Source organism: Myzus persicae, unplaced genomic scaffold, assembly GCF_001856785.1.
Source record: "Myzus persicae strain clone G006 unplaced genomic scaffold, MPER_G0061.0, whole genome shotgun sequence".
NCBI classification, from domain to species: Eukaryota; Metazoa; Arthropoda; class Insecta; order Hemiptera; family Aphididae; genus Myzus; species Myzus persicae.
Genome location: NW_019100714.1, coordinates 568,166 through 581,271, shown reverse-complemented (window position 1 = coordinate 581,271; position 13,106 = coordinate 568,166). Strand labels below are relative to the sequence as shown.

General features: G+C 30.2%; 1 protein-coding gene across 1 annotated transcript; it reads left to right on the top strand.

The window, feature by feature from the left end:
- Positions 1-2,356: 2,356 nt before the first annotated feature.
- On the top strand, positions 2,357-8,401 carry LOC111042607 (sterile alpha and TIR motif-containing protein 1-like). Its single transcript, XM_022327269.1, has 6 exons — positions 2,357-2,618; positions 3,484-3,660; positions 3,758-4,259; positions 5,229-6,072; positions 7,144-7,296; positions 7,471-8,401. The coding sequence occupies exons 2-6, from the start codon at positions 3,520-3,522 to the stop codon at positions 7,571-7,573; spliced, it is 1,743 nt and encodes a 580-aa protein (XP_022182961.1). The 5' UTR covers positions 2,357-2,618; positions 3,484-3,519; the 3' UTR covers positions 7,574-8,401.
- The last annotated feature ends 4,705 nt before the right edge of the window (positions 8,402-13,106 follow it).

Genomic DNA, 13,106 nt, shown 5'->3' with positions numbered 1-13,106 from the left:
CTAACTTAACAAGTTAAAAAGAAAATAGTTAACTTGCTTTGTCTTGTGCATACCTATTTAAACAAAACGATTATTTATTTACTGCGTAATATTCGACGAGCGTGACGATAATGATTTATTTTTATCATCGTTATATTTTAGAAATTAAATATAATTGTTCTTAGCATAGCTATACAAAAGATATATATTTTTTCAATTTTTTCAAACTCCCGTCAATCATGTTTTGTAGTTGGTATATATTTTGGTGTAACTTTCAAAATTAATCATTGTGTCTGGTAAGTAGCAAATTTGATCGTGTTGGTACTTAAGTAATTAGTTGATATTAATCTATTCTCTGTTTTTTGTTAATGACGAAGAAAAGATAACCAAAACATTTTGAGGAAGTTACTCTGCAGTATAATTGTATTAGAGATTTCAAGTGTAGATTAATGTGAAGGACATTTCAAATTTCAACTCAATACTGAGTTCTGTAGAACAAAATGAATAAGTTCGTGGTAGATATAGCAAATACATTTTGAAAATTCTATTGCATGTTGAATGTAATAATATACGTCATAATGTTCACGAATTGCGATTAATATTTTTCAATTACAATAAAATAACTAAAAAGTAAAAACCTTTGTTTTTCAATAACTGATTTCGTCAAATGTCGACATTAAAATTTGACGATAACTATTATCAATGATTATTAATAACTATGGCGCCATTTCAGTAATATAGTATTCACTTATAGTGTAAAATAAACTGAATTTAATAATATAGGTACCCACTATGTAACTACAATAATTGTATGGTAGGTAGGAATTTGATATGTTATCATACGCGTATGGATAACGCAAATTTGTAAAATAAAAATGTACAGCTATTAATATAGCACACTTGTGCGTTAAGCATTATAAATAATTGAAATCGTAATTTCTTCGAAGACCATATATAAAAAATAACATTTCAAACATTAATTTTCGATTTAAAAAGAAAAACTAATGTTATGTGATTTCCAATTTGCAAAAAATTTATTTGCAATTTAGATTGTTGACATATGTTATATTTTCAACCAGTTTAATATTTCTGGTTAGAAGGAGGTCTAGGGGGTGTGTTTAAACTGACTTCCTCATAAACACGAGAATGATAAAACTTACGCAGTGACAACTGTAGCGAGAACATAAAAAAGTAAAGTAATTTTATTAATTTTATTATTATTAAACTAAACTTCTAATTTGATGTTTTAATTAATTTACTCATTTGATACTACGTTAACTAAAAATTGACTTAAATTGTTTTTAATATTTTCTTTTAAGTTAATTTTTAACTATCATATTACCCAGTAAAATATTTTGTTCATATTAGTATTTGGTTAGGTAGCGTTTATTTTAATTTTCTATGTAAGTTAGAATTTAAAAAAAATATTAGTGCAAACACAAGTGCTACTTGATATTTTCCTCCATTTCCTTCTTACTTATATTCAGTGGCGTATTTAAGCGCGGGGATACAAGGGTACTGGATCTCTCAGAGCAACTCCAAAAAGGATAACTAAAGATATTTAAATTTAAATTTGATATTATATTCTAAATACAATGTAGATGATGTTTAATGTTTATACAAAGACGTGTTAAGACCTATAAAAAAGTTAAAACTAAAAATTTGTTGGATAGCATTAATATCATTATAATCATAAAGATATAAGGAGGTATTTTTTAAACACCTAGTGTCAGTGGTGGACGTATGATTTCGTCAAGTTGATGATTTCCAAAATGCATTCAAAATATAATCTATGGTTACCGTTTTATATCTAAATTTAAGTTACCTATTATAAATATTTTGAAAAAAGGTCACGAGGGTGGGTCCATCCCTCTCTCCCACCATCAGTTTGATCAACACTGCCTAGTTTATTTAGGAACCTATCTAAACAATACGGTTTTTCATTCCCACTCATCCCACTGTTGCTGTATTATTGAGTATTTATTTTCGTTACTTACAGTACGCTTGGCCTTACTTATTGTCGGTCAGTTGCTACGATCAGTTACATTTAAACCATTCATTTTGTCACCAATATTTATTTACTTAAAGTATTTACCGTGCTTAATACTTACATTTTTAAATTTTAAATTTCATATGGGGGGTGGAGTAACCTCCCCCCCCCCGGGTTACTTGGGTACATTTGAAATATCAGAGGGCGAGTTGGTGCTGATATGGTATTTCAATAACTATTTATCAAATTTTGTGAACACATCTTAATATTTGATCAAGAACATAGGAGTAGAATGAGGGAGAGAGGTTAAGGAGAGTATAGCCCCCCTCCCTTACATAACTTTATCACGCCACGACTGTGCTCATGATAGGTAATACCTGCCCGCGGCCGATAGGTTCGTGACAATCGCTGTAAAGAACGATATTCCTAATTCATTTTCAAAATCGTGGTCAATATAAATAGAGTTTTGTGGAAAACATGTTATACATATTATTCGGCCAGTGCGATGCACGTCGTCGATTTATTTTTCTTATATTATTTTACTCAAAAAAATCGACATTTGAAAACTGGTGAACTTACTTAAATCAAACATTAAAATATCTGTGTTGTTGTGCTAAAAAAGAAGAATCTTTTAGCTCGATTTAGAGAGGTATGTATTAAATATTTCTTAATAATATATCATATTTGAAATATGAATTAAAATACTAGATAAAGCAGAATAAAGTAAATATTAGTGACAACTATTTGAAAACAATATTATTACCTATGAAATGTTTATAAATTGAAAACAAAAGTTCTTATTAACTCTTTATTTACTTGTAAATATTCATGAGAAAACATTTGATCGAATTTAAAATAATATTTTTTTTTTGTGTATTTCTCAAATATATATGGTAGAAATTGTATTTTGGGATTATTTGAGTATTTTTTTTTAAGTCATTTGTTCATTTTTAATTCAGTATACAAATAGTAGTGTGAGTTATAATGTTATCAGAAGTTAACCTTATTATATATACCTATATGTTTTTCGTTAGCTAGCTTATAGACGTGAGAACAATTATGGTGATACATAATATATGTATACAATGTAGGTACCTACTAATTATTATTACAGATTGTGTAGTTAATGCTACATCACGTACTGATATACACGCCGATTCGGTCATTTGGAAATATCACTTTATTATATTTTCACTTAGTAGGTAGAAACTATTTATGTGACAAGTACATATTATTTAATATAGTGTAGTTATTCGGATTTGTTCAATCGTTCAATGCTCGTTTCGTAATTATTGTTATTAGGGTTTTTACGAGTGAATCATTCGTTTCTATTATTATTTATTTTCACGTGCATGTAGAGTTTTTATAACTATATTCTAATACACTTTAATGCACAAAAATACACGTAGTTAACCCTATACAACAGTGATCGGTTGATAACTAATTTATAGTACCTAGTGTATTTCCCAGTTTACAACTCTTAAATCATTTAAGTAATACCCTATATTGAATAGTGTTTGAAGGGACTTTATTTACCAACCAAGATAACCATGGCTCCAGGCGCGTTGCAGCAGAGACAAATGATTTCATCGCCAAGTATTAAGCCACCACAGTTGAGTTTTACATTCAATACAAACGATAATCGGGCGACTGCGCTCTTTGGAGATGCTGCTGGCTGCATTACTCATCAAGTAATCTTCCGATATATTTAATTTTTATTTCCCGAAAATAATATGTCCGTCTCGGTGATCGACTGTTGCTAACTTTTGCTAACGCTGTTGGTTTTAGGTTACACAGACTGATTCACCGGTGTTGGTGATAAAAACTCATGCCGAAATCAGGACTGACAACTATCTGTTAAACACCAACTTCGATGATCTGGACCGGATAAGGGATACCATGCATCCGAGGGATGTGGAAAAAGCCGTAAACAAGTATTTGCTGTTCGTGGAAAACGCAGTAAAAGGGCTCGTTGCCGGCAAGTTCACCGATGCCCAAAGACCGACTGTGCTCAACAAACTGTTGAACTTGTTGTGCCTGACGTCGTCTTTTCTTGAGCTCAATAATTTGCTGCGTAACAGGTTCAGGGATTGTGGTGGAACGGATTTGTTGATAGAAAACTGTGTGTCCGAAGACCCGAGACTCCAATACTCCAGCGCCATGTTATTGGTGGAATGTCTCGACCCAGGAAATCTGGACTACGTGGTGAATCACGGTCTGATTAAAATCATGCATGTGGTGCACGCGTACCAAAAGAAGAGAACTGCCAACCAATCGAAAGTCAGCACTGGTAATATTTTATGCAAACATATATTTTTTTTATCCATTTTGAATTTCAATCTCAAAAACACAGAGATTTGATAAAGTAACGAATTTAACACAAATTTTGAATCAAAAGGGTGGTGGCATTATTTACGGGAAACTGAGTAAAACACCGGGGGAAGTACACTCACCCGAAGGTTCTTTCATATTTTACCTTGGCGTATTACAATCTGAACTGGGTTACATCAAAATCGAGATTCAACAATAATACAAATAATAGAATTATACTATATTTTGTATTAAACTATTAATTGATATTTTTTTTCAGTGAAAAGTCAGGTTATAAAGCTATATCAAAAACCACCGGGTGGCACATTGTATCCAATCCACTGTATATCTGCGTATCCGCGATAAACAAAAATAAATAAATAAAGAAGCGCGGGATATACGACGGAATATTTTGTATTTTGTATAAATTAATTATTTTTTTCCCGGGTGAAGTCAGATTGTACAACTATATCAAAAATCAAATGATGGAATTGAATTGAACAAAGTTTGAATCATAATATAGAGTTGGCATTTTTAAGCCCTTTTTTTGTATGTACTCGAATATCTCGAAAAGTGCTTAACGAATTTTAGAAAAGTTTTCACTCAGGGTTTGGCCAAGTCTCGGGGAAGGTTTCAATGTATAATGTACGACTTAAAAAAAATAAAATACCTATATATCTTCTTAAATCAAGTTCCAAAAATGTTTGTATTTGTACCTATTAGGCTAATTTGTTTTTTGTTGTATTCGTAATTGTCAGTACAGGGCTAGCTAGCATTATACACCTGTATAATGCAGATGTACTGTAATGTACGCACGTTCAAAAGCATATTGTATTATGGATAATTGATTACTACATGATATTCTCTCTCCTTCGACAATTTTTATCATTTTAATTATTCAAGTGATACCTACGTTTACTAAATGAAACTGTTGCTTTATGCCTTACAGGTTTACTAGCAAAATTATTCGAACACAGTGAAAGTACGTGTATGCGTGTTATCCAACTGCACGGGTTAGACGTACTTTTGGCGGAATGCAAGAGTCGAGATATCGTAACCCTGCGAAATTGCGCTCGTGCACTTGCAAATTTATCGATGTACGGAGGCACTGACGTTCACGATCAGATGGTCCGTCATCATGCACACACCTGGCTGTTTACGTTGGCGTTCAACCAGGACAATAGTGTCAAATATTACGCCCTGCTGGCCACAGCCGTATTGGCGGCCGACAGGACCATCGAGGCGGCCATGGCCAACTGCGATACCCTGGATCTGATCGACCCCTTCGTAACCACACACGTTCCAGCGGATCTCGTCGAAATCGGTGCCCTAGTCGGTCCTGTCTTAGGCCAAGGGCGGCGTTGGCTGCAGTGTCTCGTCCCGGTTTTGAGCTGCGACCGCCGTGAGGCATACACATTGGCTGCCTTCCATTTTTGCGCCGAAGCCGTTTCTTCGAGTGAGCTTCGTCACGGCGACATAGCAGGAACTTTCAGGACTATCGGCGCCGTAGAACCGTTGATGAAGTTGGCCGGTTCCATCGACGACGTGACTTCCGGGTTAGCGGCACAAGCGTTGCGGAGTATCGGCGAACGAGTTCCGCGGCCGCTCAGCCAGAAAGTTCCGCTGTGGAAGGTCGAAGACGTCGTCCAGTGGACCAAAAGTATTGGTTTCGGAGAATGGGCCGGCTTGGTGAACGACAAGATTAACTTTGCGGATGGCGATTGGCTGTTGATGGTGACCGAAGAATGCTTGAAAGAACGCTTTGGGATACCCAACGGAATTATGCGAAAAAGGTTGGTACACTATTGATTTTATTAATAGGCTTGGCTGCACAAAAGTGCTCTAGATCACTTTTTTATTTTCGTGTGAAATAAACAAACTTCAAACAAATGTAAAGGTTTGATGTGACTTCCGATTAAAATCTGTTTTCAAAAATATCGATTACAAAAAGCGAAAAATTAAAATATTTTAGTTTTAAATATAAATTGTAAAACCATAATTTTTATTTTAACTTATGTGAATGTATTATGTATATTTATTTCATAATTTAATGACATACAGGAAAAATAAAAAAAAATGAGGTAATTTTTGGCACATAAAATGTTAGAAAAATTTGCAATCAAATTGGTCTTTACAAGGAAATCAACGTGTTGTTTTTTTTTTTTATTGATCTTAAAAACAACAACTCGGCAGCAAAGGTCATTAGTTCGCAATACTTAATAACAATTTAGATTATATACTATATAATTTTAATAGTTTAAGAAATTTAAGCGTTTTTTCGTTCTGATCAGGTTGTGGTCCGAGAGTTGAGTCGAGGGTTTCAGTCAAGTTGAGGTCCATTCGCTCCTGGTCATAAACATGACATTCAGTCAAGATGTGCTTGTCGGTGAGGTGTTGGCCACAGACTTCACAGAAGGGGGGTTCTGTGAAGCCCGTGGCCAACACCTCAACGTATTTTGATATTATGTGACATGTGTACTGTATAAATGTCCACCAAACTAATTTATACCGATACACAAAATTGAATCAAAACGTATTACCTACTTATTGTTATTTTTACAAATATTTACAGTGCTTGTGTTCTTAATACTCAATTTTATGATTTGTTTTTCGTTGCAAATATATACAGTATTAGAGTTTAAATTTTAAATTTTAAAATTTATAATAACATAAATACAATTAATTTCTTTGCAGTGCTATGTTACTATCCACATTATTCAGAAATACGTTTTTAGGTATCGACATTTTTTTCCAATTCATTTTTATTTATTTTGAATCATCAACGCAACATTTGAAACATTAGTAGAATAGTAAAATTTACCACTACAAAATACTTACTTATATTTTGTCTTTACTATTTCTAGATTTATGAGAGAATTACACAAGTTAAAACAGTTGGCCGATTATAGCTGTATAGATTCGACCAATTTAAAGTCATTTTTACAATCGATTGGATCAGAGTTTTCAGTTTATACGTATAATATTTTGAGTGCTGGGTTCGACAGTGAATCGATCAGGTTAGATTTTTTCGTTATTATTATTTACCAAAAATATTTTTTTAAATGTATTATCAATTTAGATGATTGAATAAATCAATATTAATTCATTTTGGTTATGTCTTATGATCAAAATTGTTAATTTAGTTTTAAATTTGAATATATTAATTCACTGTCGATGATATTATGTCTTAGGTTTATAACGGATGATCAGCTAGCATACAAGTGCGGAATTGCAAACGGTATTCATCGCAATGTGATATTAAACTCTATCAAATGTAGAATGAAGTATGAATAATTAAATGAATAATTGTTTTATTGATTTCACTTAAATGGATACATTAACCATTTGCATGAAAAGGAAACCAAACCTTTGCAGAATTTATCATATATCTTATTCGACCAAGTGAATCTTAACTTGTTAGTTAGTAAACCTATTAAAAAATAATCATACATTCGAACGATACCAGGCCTTTCATTAAATCTTAGTTAATTTTACATTTAGCTTTAAATATTTCCAATTTTTTATTGGTTTTTATTTAATCACCGTAGGTTAGGTTAGAGTAGTTTTCTAATATTATAAGTTATATTTTAACTTATAACGTTATTCAAAATTAGTCTAACTGATTTTTTTTACATTGTTTTAAGTTTTACCATATGGGAACTTAGTATAAGCTATACTCATTATTAACTTACATACCCTACTTTCAACTTTGACCACTTTAGCATTGGACATCTTATTATTGTTTAAATAAAGTTGTTTTTGTTTTTAATAATTTTAAAATGTATAATATAATTATAATATTATCTTCTTAATGAATTTTATAATTTGAGTTGTGTAGTATGTAAATTGCAGACGTTAGTGTTGAAAAGCAATAACGTTCTCGTAGTAAAAATTCAAAATTAATGAAATTAATTTTCTCAACTTTGGGAACCTGACTGATTTTTAATATTATATCAAATTTAGTGTGTACAATTTATATTATGTATAATGATAAGTTACCATAATATATGTAAGCCCAAAAACAACTTTGCAATTAAGTGCAGTTGTATTGGGATTTTTGAATTTGATGCTTTTTATGTATTATGTATGAAATAGGTAATAAAAAAAAAATTATAACGCTTTTCCAGTTTTTTTATTTACTATAAATCCTTACAATGCAAGGTGAAAAGTGAATATGAAATAACGGAATAACTACATGATGAGATATGCCTAACCTATCAAAGGACCCTCCAAGACAGAATTTAAGAATATTATATTTCATTTAATCACATAAAAAATTTAAGATGGATAGATTGCAGAACCTTTTGAGTAAAACCTTCTTACCTGCCGATGGAAATCTTAAGCGTGAAGTATCATACTTAATTATGAGATAAATATATTATAGATCAAAATAATATAAATTATAATATTGACTGTATGGGATGTTATGCCGAAATAACATAAGATGCCAAAGATGTTTGTACTGTAATGTAGCAAATCAAAATTTGATAATAATATAAATATTTTTTCGCAACCACAGATTAACTCTATTTAAATTTGAGACTAATAAATGAATCATATCAGAATAAAGTAACTTTCGTAATAAATAAATAATATAATATAGTAGGTATAATATTTTGTTCATAGATACTCCTCAAAAAGTAATTCGATACTGTTTTCACTATAAAATGAAAAAAAAATAGTCAAATACAATTAACTACATTTAATTTGTATTTGATCCAACATTTTAATATAAATCTTTGTATTCAATTATTATTTAATAATAATAAATAGATAAAAAGTTACTATTTATATATGTTATAACTTATAAATAATGATTCATTAAAAATACAAAATATGCTTACCTAAATTCAGAATAATCATTAGGGTATCAAATTTATTAAAATCAAAGCTAAAATAAAACATCAAATCGTATGAAAGATATATCATATATCTATAAAATATTTATATTTGTATATTAAACTAAAATAAAATTTGTGATATTTCAAAATTCTCCCCTTTTTTAGTTATCAATCCATATAGATATTTTTGATATTGCAAACATTTATAAATTATACATAAGCTACACATAATATGTGAAATAAATAAAATAAACAAGTATATAGCTAAAATATATGAGTATAAAATAGCTAAAAAAATACATATATATATATAATATAGTAAATGCTGACAAGTAGGTAGGTACATGATATTAGAAAATAAAACTTATATACTAATAAGTATTTCACTATATTTATTTTTAAGCAATTTTCTGATGTCCTTAGTATAACACCATAACTTAATAGGTACACTGATCAAACGTTCATTCACATTGAAATGTGCAACATAATTTCAAAATTGAATAATGATATAAATTTGTTCATGCCATAATTTTTTTTAATTTATCCATTAACAGCGAGGACAGATAGGTTAATGGTAAGCAATAACAATACAAATGTTGCTAATGTATCTTAAATTAACTAGATAGTATACAAGCAAAACAAAAACAAAAACAAATAACTAAAATAACAAAATATTTAAGTAAGAATAATATACTAAGAATAGCAGAAAAATTAGCAATCCACTTCATGCCTAGTCCTCACTAGCGAACAAGTGCTGAATAGTGCCATAATTAGTGGCCGATGCAGGTACATAGAAATATTAAGTCTTACATAAAGAAAAAGGTGGAACATTAAAAGCTTAATATACTGCCAAGGAGAGACGATGCATCTAAAAAAAACCAAGTTAAGATTAACTCTTTAGTCAGTTAGCTTGAAGATAAATTAAAATAAGAGGATACTAATCATACTGTATGTAATCTAATTTCAATACAGATTTCCGACAAAAGACAAGAATTGCGCTGTTCTCGATGTGCTAGAAAACTGTGGTTAATAATTGTTTGTCGATTCGACACTACAAAATATATTGAAATTCATACACTACTACAGAGAACACATTACAAGGACATACGAAACAGAGTTATGAGCGCCAATATTTCATGCCGAGTTGTGCACGACCAAGAAGTTTGAGTGCCTTACTGTGACACGCAATACTACTATATTTGAATGGAATGCAAAAATTCAGTATTAAAAAGAATGACGAAGTCACGCTAATCAGGTCTTATGCACGTTTGAGCATAGTTTCACTGATATCATAATCAAAAACTACAGGAAAACGATATTTGAACAATGGCATAGTACTGCATTCACGAATATTCAGGTTGTTGTAGTATCTACCTAACCTAACATATTGGTTTGACAAATGTTCTGCTTCAAAACGCGATGGCTGACAGAAAAAAGCAGACGTCTTTCGCTTAGAACCTAAAAATTAAATATCTTATGAAATCAGTGTACAATTATAAAATAAAAATCACTAAAATAATGCACAAATCGTATGAATCTAGAATAATATAAATGAAGGCTAAACAAAGGTAGGTTTTAAAATAAAACAATATAGGTTACCTGTAGTTAATATTTATTAGGTACTTATTAGTTATTTTACTGTGAGGCTAGGATTAACATACTACAATATTTTTTAATATCGTATACAATTAGAATTTTGAAAAAATTCTTCTGTTAAAAAACATTACAATTTTCTTTTTACATTAAGAGTTGAAAATGTAATACAAGGTTCCACGTATGATTTTTTTATAGCAATTTGAAAATATTAAAGATATAAAGGGACAAATTTTTTTTTAACAATTTAATGTTCAAATGTTGATAAAATTACATAAAATCAACAATTATTTTGTAAATTAAAATAAAATAATATGAACACAGTTTTTTTTATAGATATTTTAAGTTCAAAATTAGATAAAATTCAATATTTATTCAAAGAATAACAATTTAGTTATTTTGATGTAATTTAAAAATATTATTGGCTGCTATTTAAAACTTTTATAAAGTATAAAAGTATACTTATAGTAAGTAGTCGAAGTGGCTCAAAATAAGTGGAGGGACGCTTTTCATAATTTATTTGGTTCTTATATATTGCTTAAACAGTCTTACAAAATAGGTGGAGGGATGAAAAATGTAAATTCTCCCCACTTCGACCATTGCTATATTATTATATTTTATAAACAGCATGCAATTTTTAAATGCAATGTTCTCAGCAAAACTGAATTCAACCTACTGATAATTAAAGGCAGTCAAGTTAAATTAAGAGAACACAATATCGATAAGTTAGAAACAAATATGGAAAAAATGTTAACTTAACTCAGTTTGAAAAAGTTCATCTCCTTTTTTTAATTAGTACCCATGTGGATTACAAAAAGTGTGAATGCCTCCTTTCTAATTTTATTGAACTTTTATCGTAATATACAGTATAATAGTATATGTCGGTAATGGGTACCTGTCTATTTACCTATTTTACTTTACATGATTTTTAAATAATTAAGCTATACACTTAACTAATAATTTAACAAATATTTTACGTCAAATAGCATTTTAAGGTCATATACTATTATGCCTATGGTCTATCTCTAATCGACTAAAACATAATACAAAATTATTTTATCGAGAAGCATAACAAAATTATTTGTGTTGTATATTTTTTTTTCATTTGTTAAAAACCCTCGGCAACATGGGTCATTGGGTGGGAGTAGCCGAATTGGTTCCCGTTTGTGTACTGGTAAAATAGTTACAATTTTATTTTTTAAGCATTCTTTTGCAATATGAAATCGTATAGTACAACATAAATTTTAAAAAGTATAAAATATAAATGCACCTAATGCACCTACACTCTATAGCTTATAGAATAAAACGGCTGCATGACTGAGCACATTAATGGAAAACTTACAGAAATATTATATTTGATTTTGTGTACCTAAGTGATGACTAGTTGACTTCTACTTCAGCGACCTCTAAAACATATTTTTAACGAAGCCTACTTTAATGTCGACAGACTTATAGGTCAGTAAAATCGAGGAGAAAATGTGCGTAATTAAATGGAAACAAATTTGGCATGACGTGGGGTTGAGGCTCGGGAACCAATTCAGTACCAGTCCATTGGGCTTAAAAATATTTTAATCGATTATTATTACTGTCTACTTATTCTAAATATTGGTTTTAAATGTGGGTTTGAAGATTGACGGTAGTAATGAAATGCATGATGTGGCTTGAGGATGATTGTGTGGAGTATTTCGGCTATTGATTCGGGCAGGTTGTGACTTGTTCTGATGTGGTATGTTCGACATTAGGTGCAAATGTGATTGACGGTGACTTCAATATCTCATGCTGTGCATATTGGGGGTACTTCCTTGTCCATTAAGAAACTGTGGGAAATTTGAGTGTGTCCAATTCTGAGTCTTGTTAAGATAACTTCAAATTGTCTGGGTATTTCAATAGGGAATGTCTAATTGCCAGTGTTACGTTTGATGTGATTCAGTTTAGTGGAGTAGGATGTCCATTTCTGGTATCATCTTAATATTTATTACATTATAATATTGGGTTAGGTATTTTTATTTTATTTTTAATATTAATTAACTTGATTGAATATTTTTTAATTTAAATGAAAATACCTAAGTTTATTTAACTAATAGTTAAGCTAATTTAATTTAGTTCATAACTAGAAAATTAAAACTCAAAGTAACTTTTTAACTAGTTAATCCCATCTTTTCTGATAATACAAGTATCAATAATAACAACTTACAGTAAAATAAATTACTTTAATTGCAATGATATCATCAAATAAACTTTATGTAGGCTGACAGACATTGCTCAGAACCGTTTTTCTTACACAATGATTTTACATCGTTGAATTCAAATTTTTTTTTTATTATTTGAAATAAACAATCTGTAAAGTGTACAGGTATACAATAATCTTATGTGGTAAGAGAAATAACAGAACG

Coding starts and splice junctions, on each gene's coding strand:
- LOC111042607 (XM_022327269.1), top strand. CDS start 3,520: ATGGCTCCAGGCGCGTTGCAGCAGAGACAAATGATTTCATCGCCAAGT. Junction 6,073..7,143: donor AACGGAATTATGCGAAAAAG/GTTGGTACACTA, acceptor TACTATTTCTAG/ATTTATGAGAGAATTACACA. Junction 7,297..7,470: donor TTCGACAGTGAATCGATCAG/GTTAGATTTTTT, acceptor ATTATGTCTTAG/GTTTATAACGGATGATCAGC.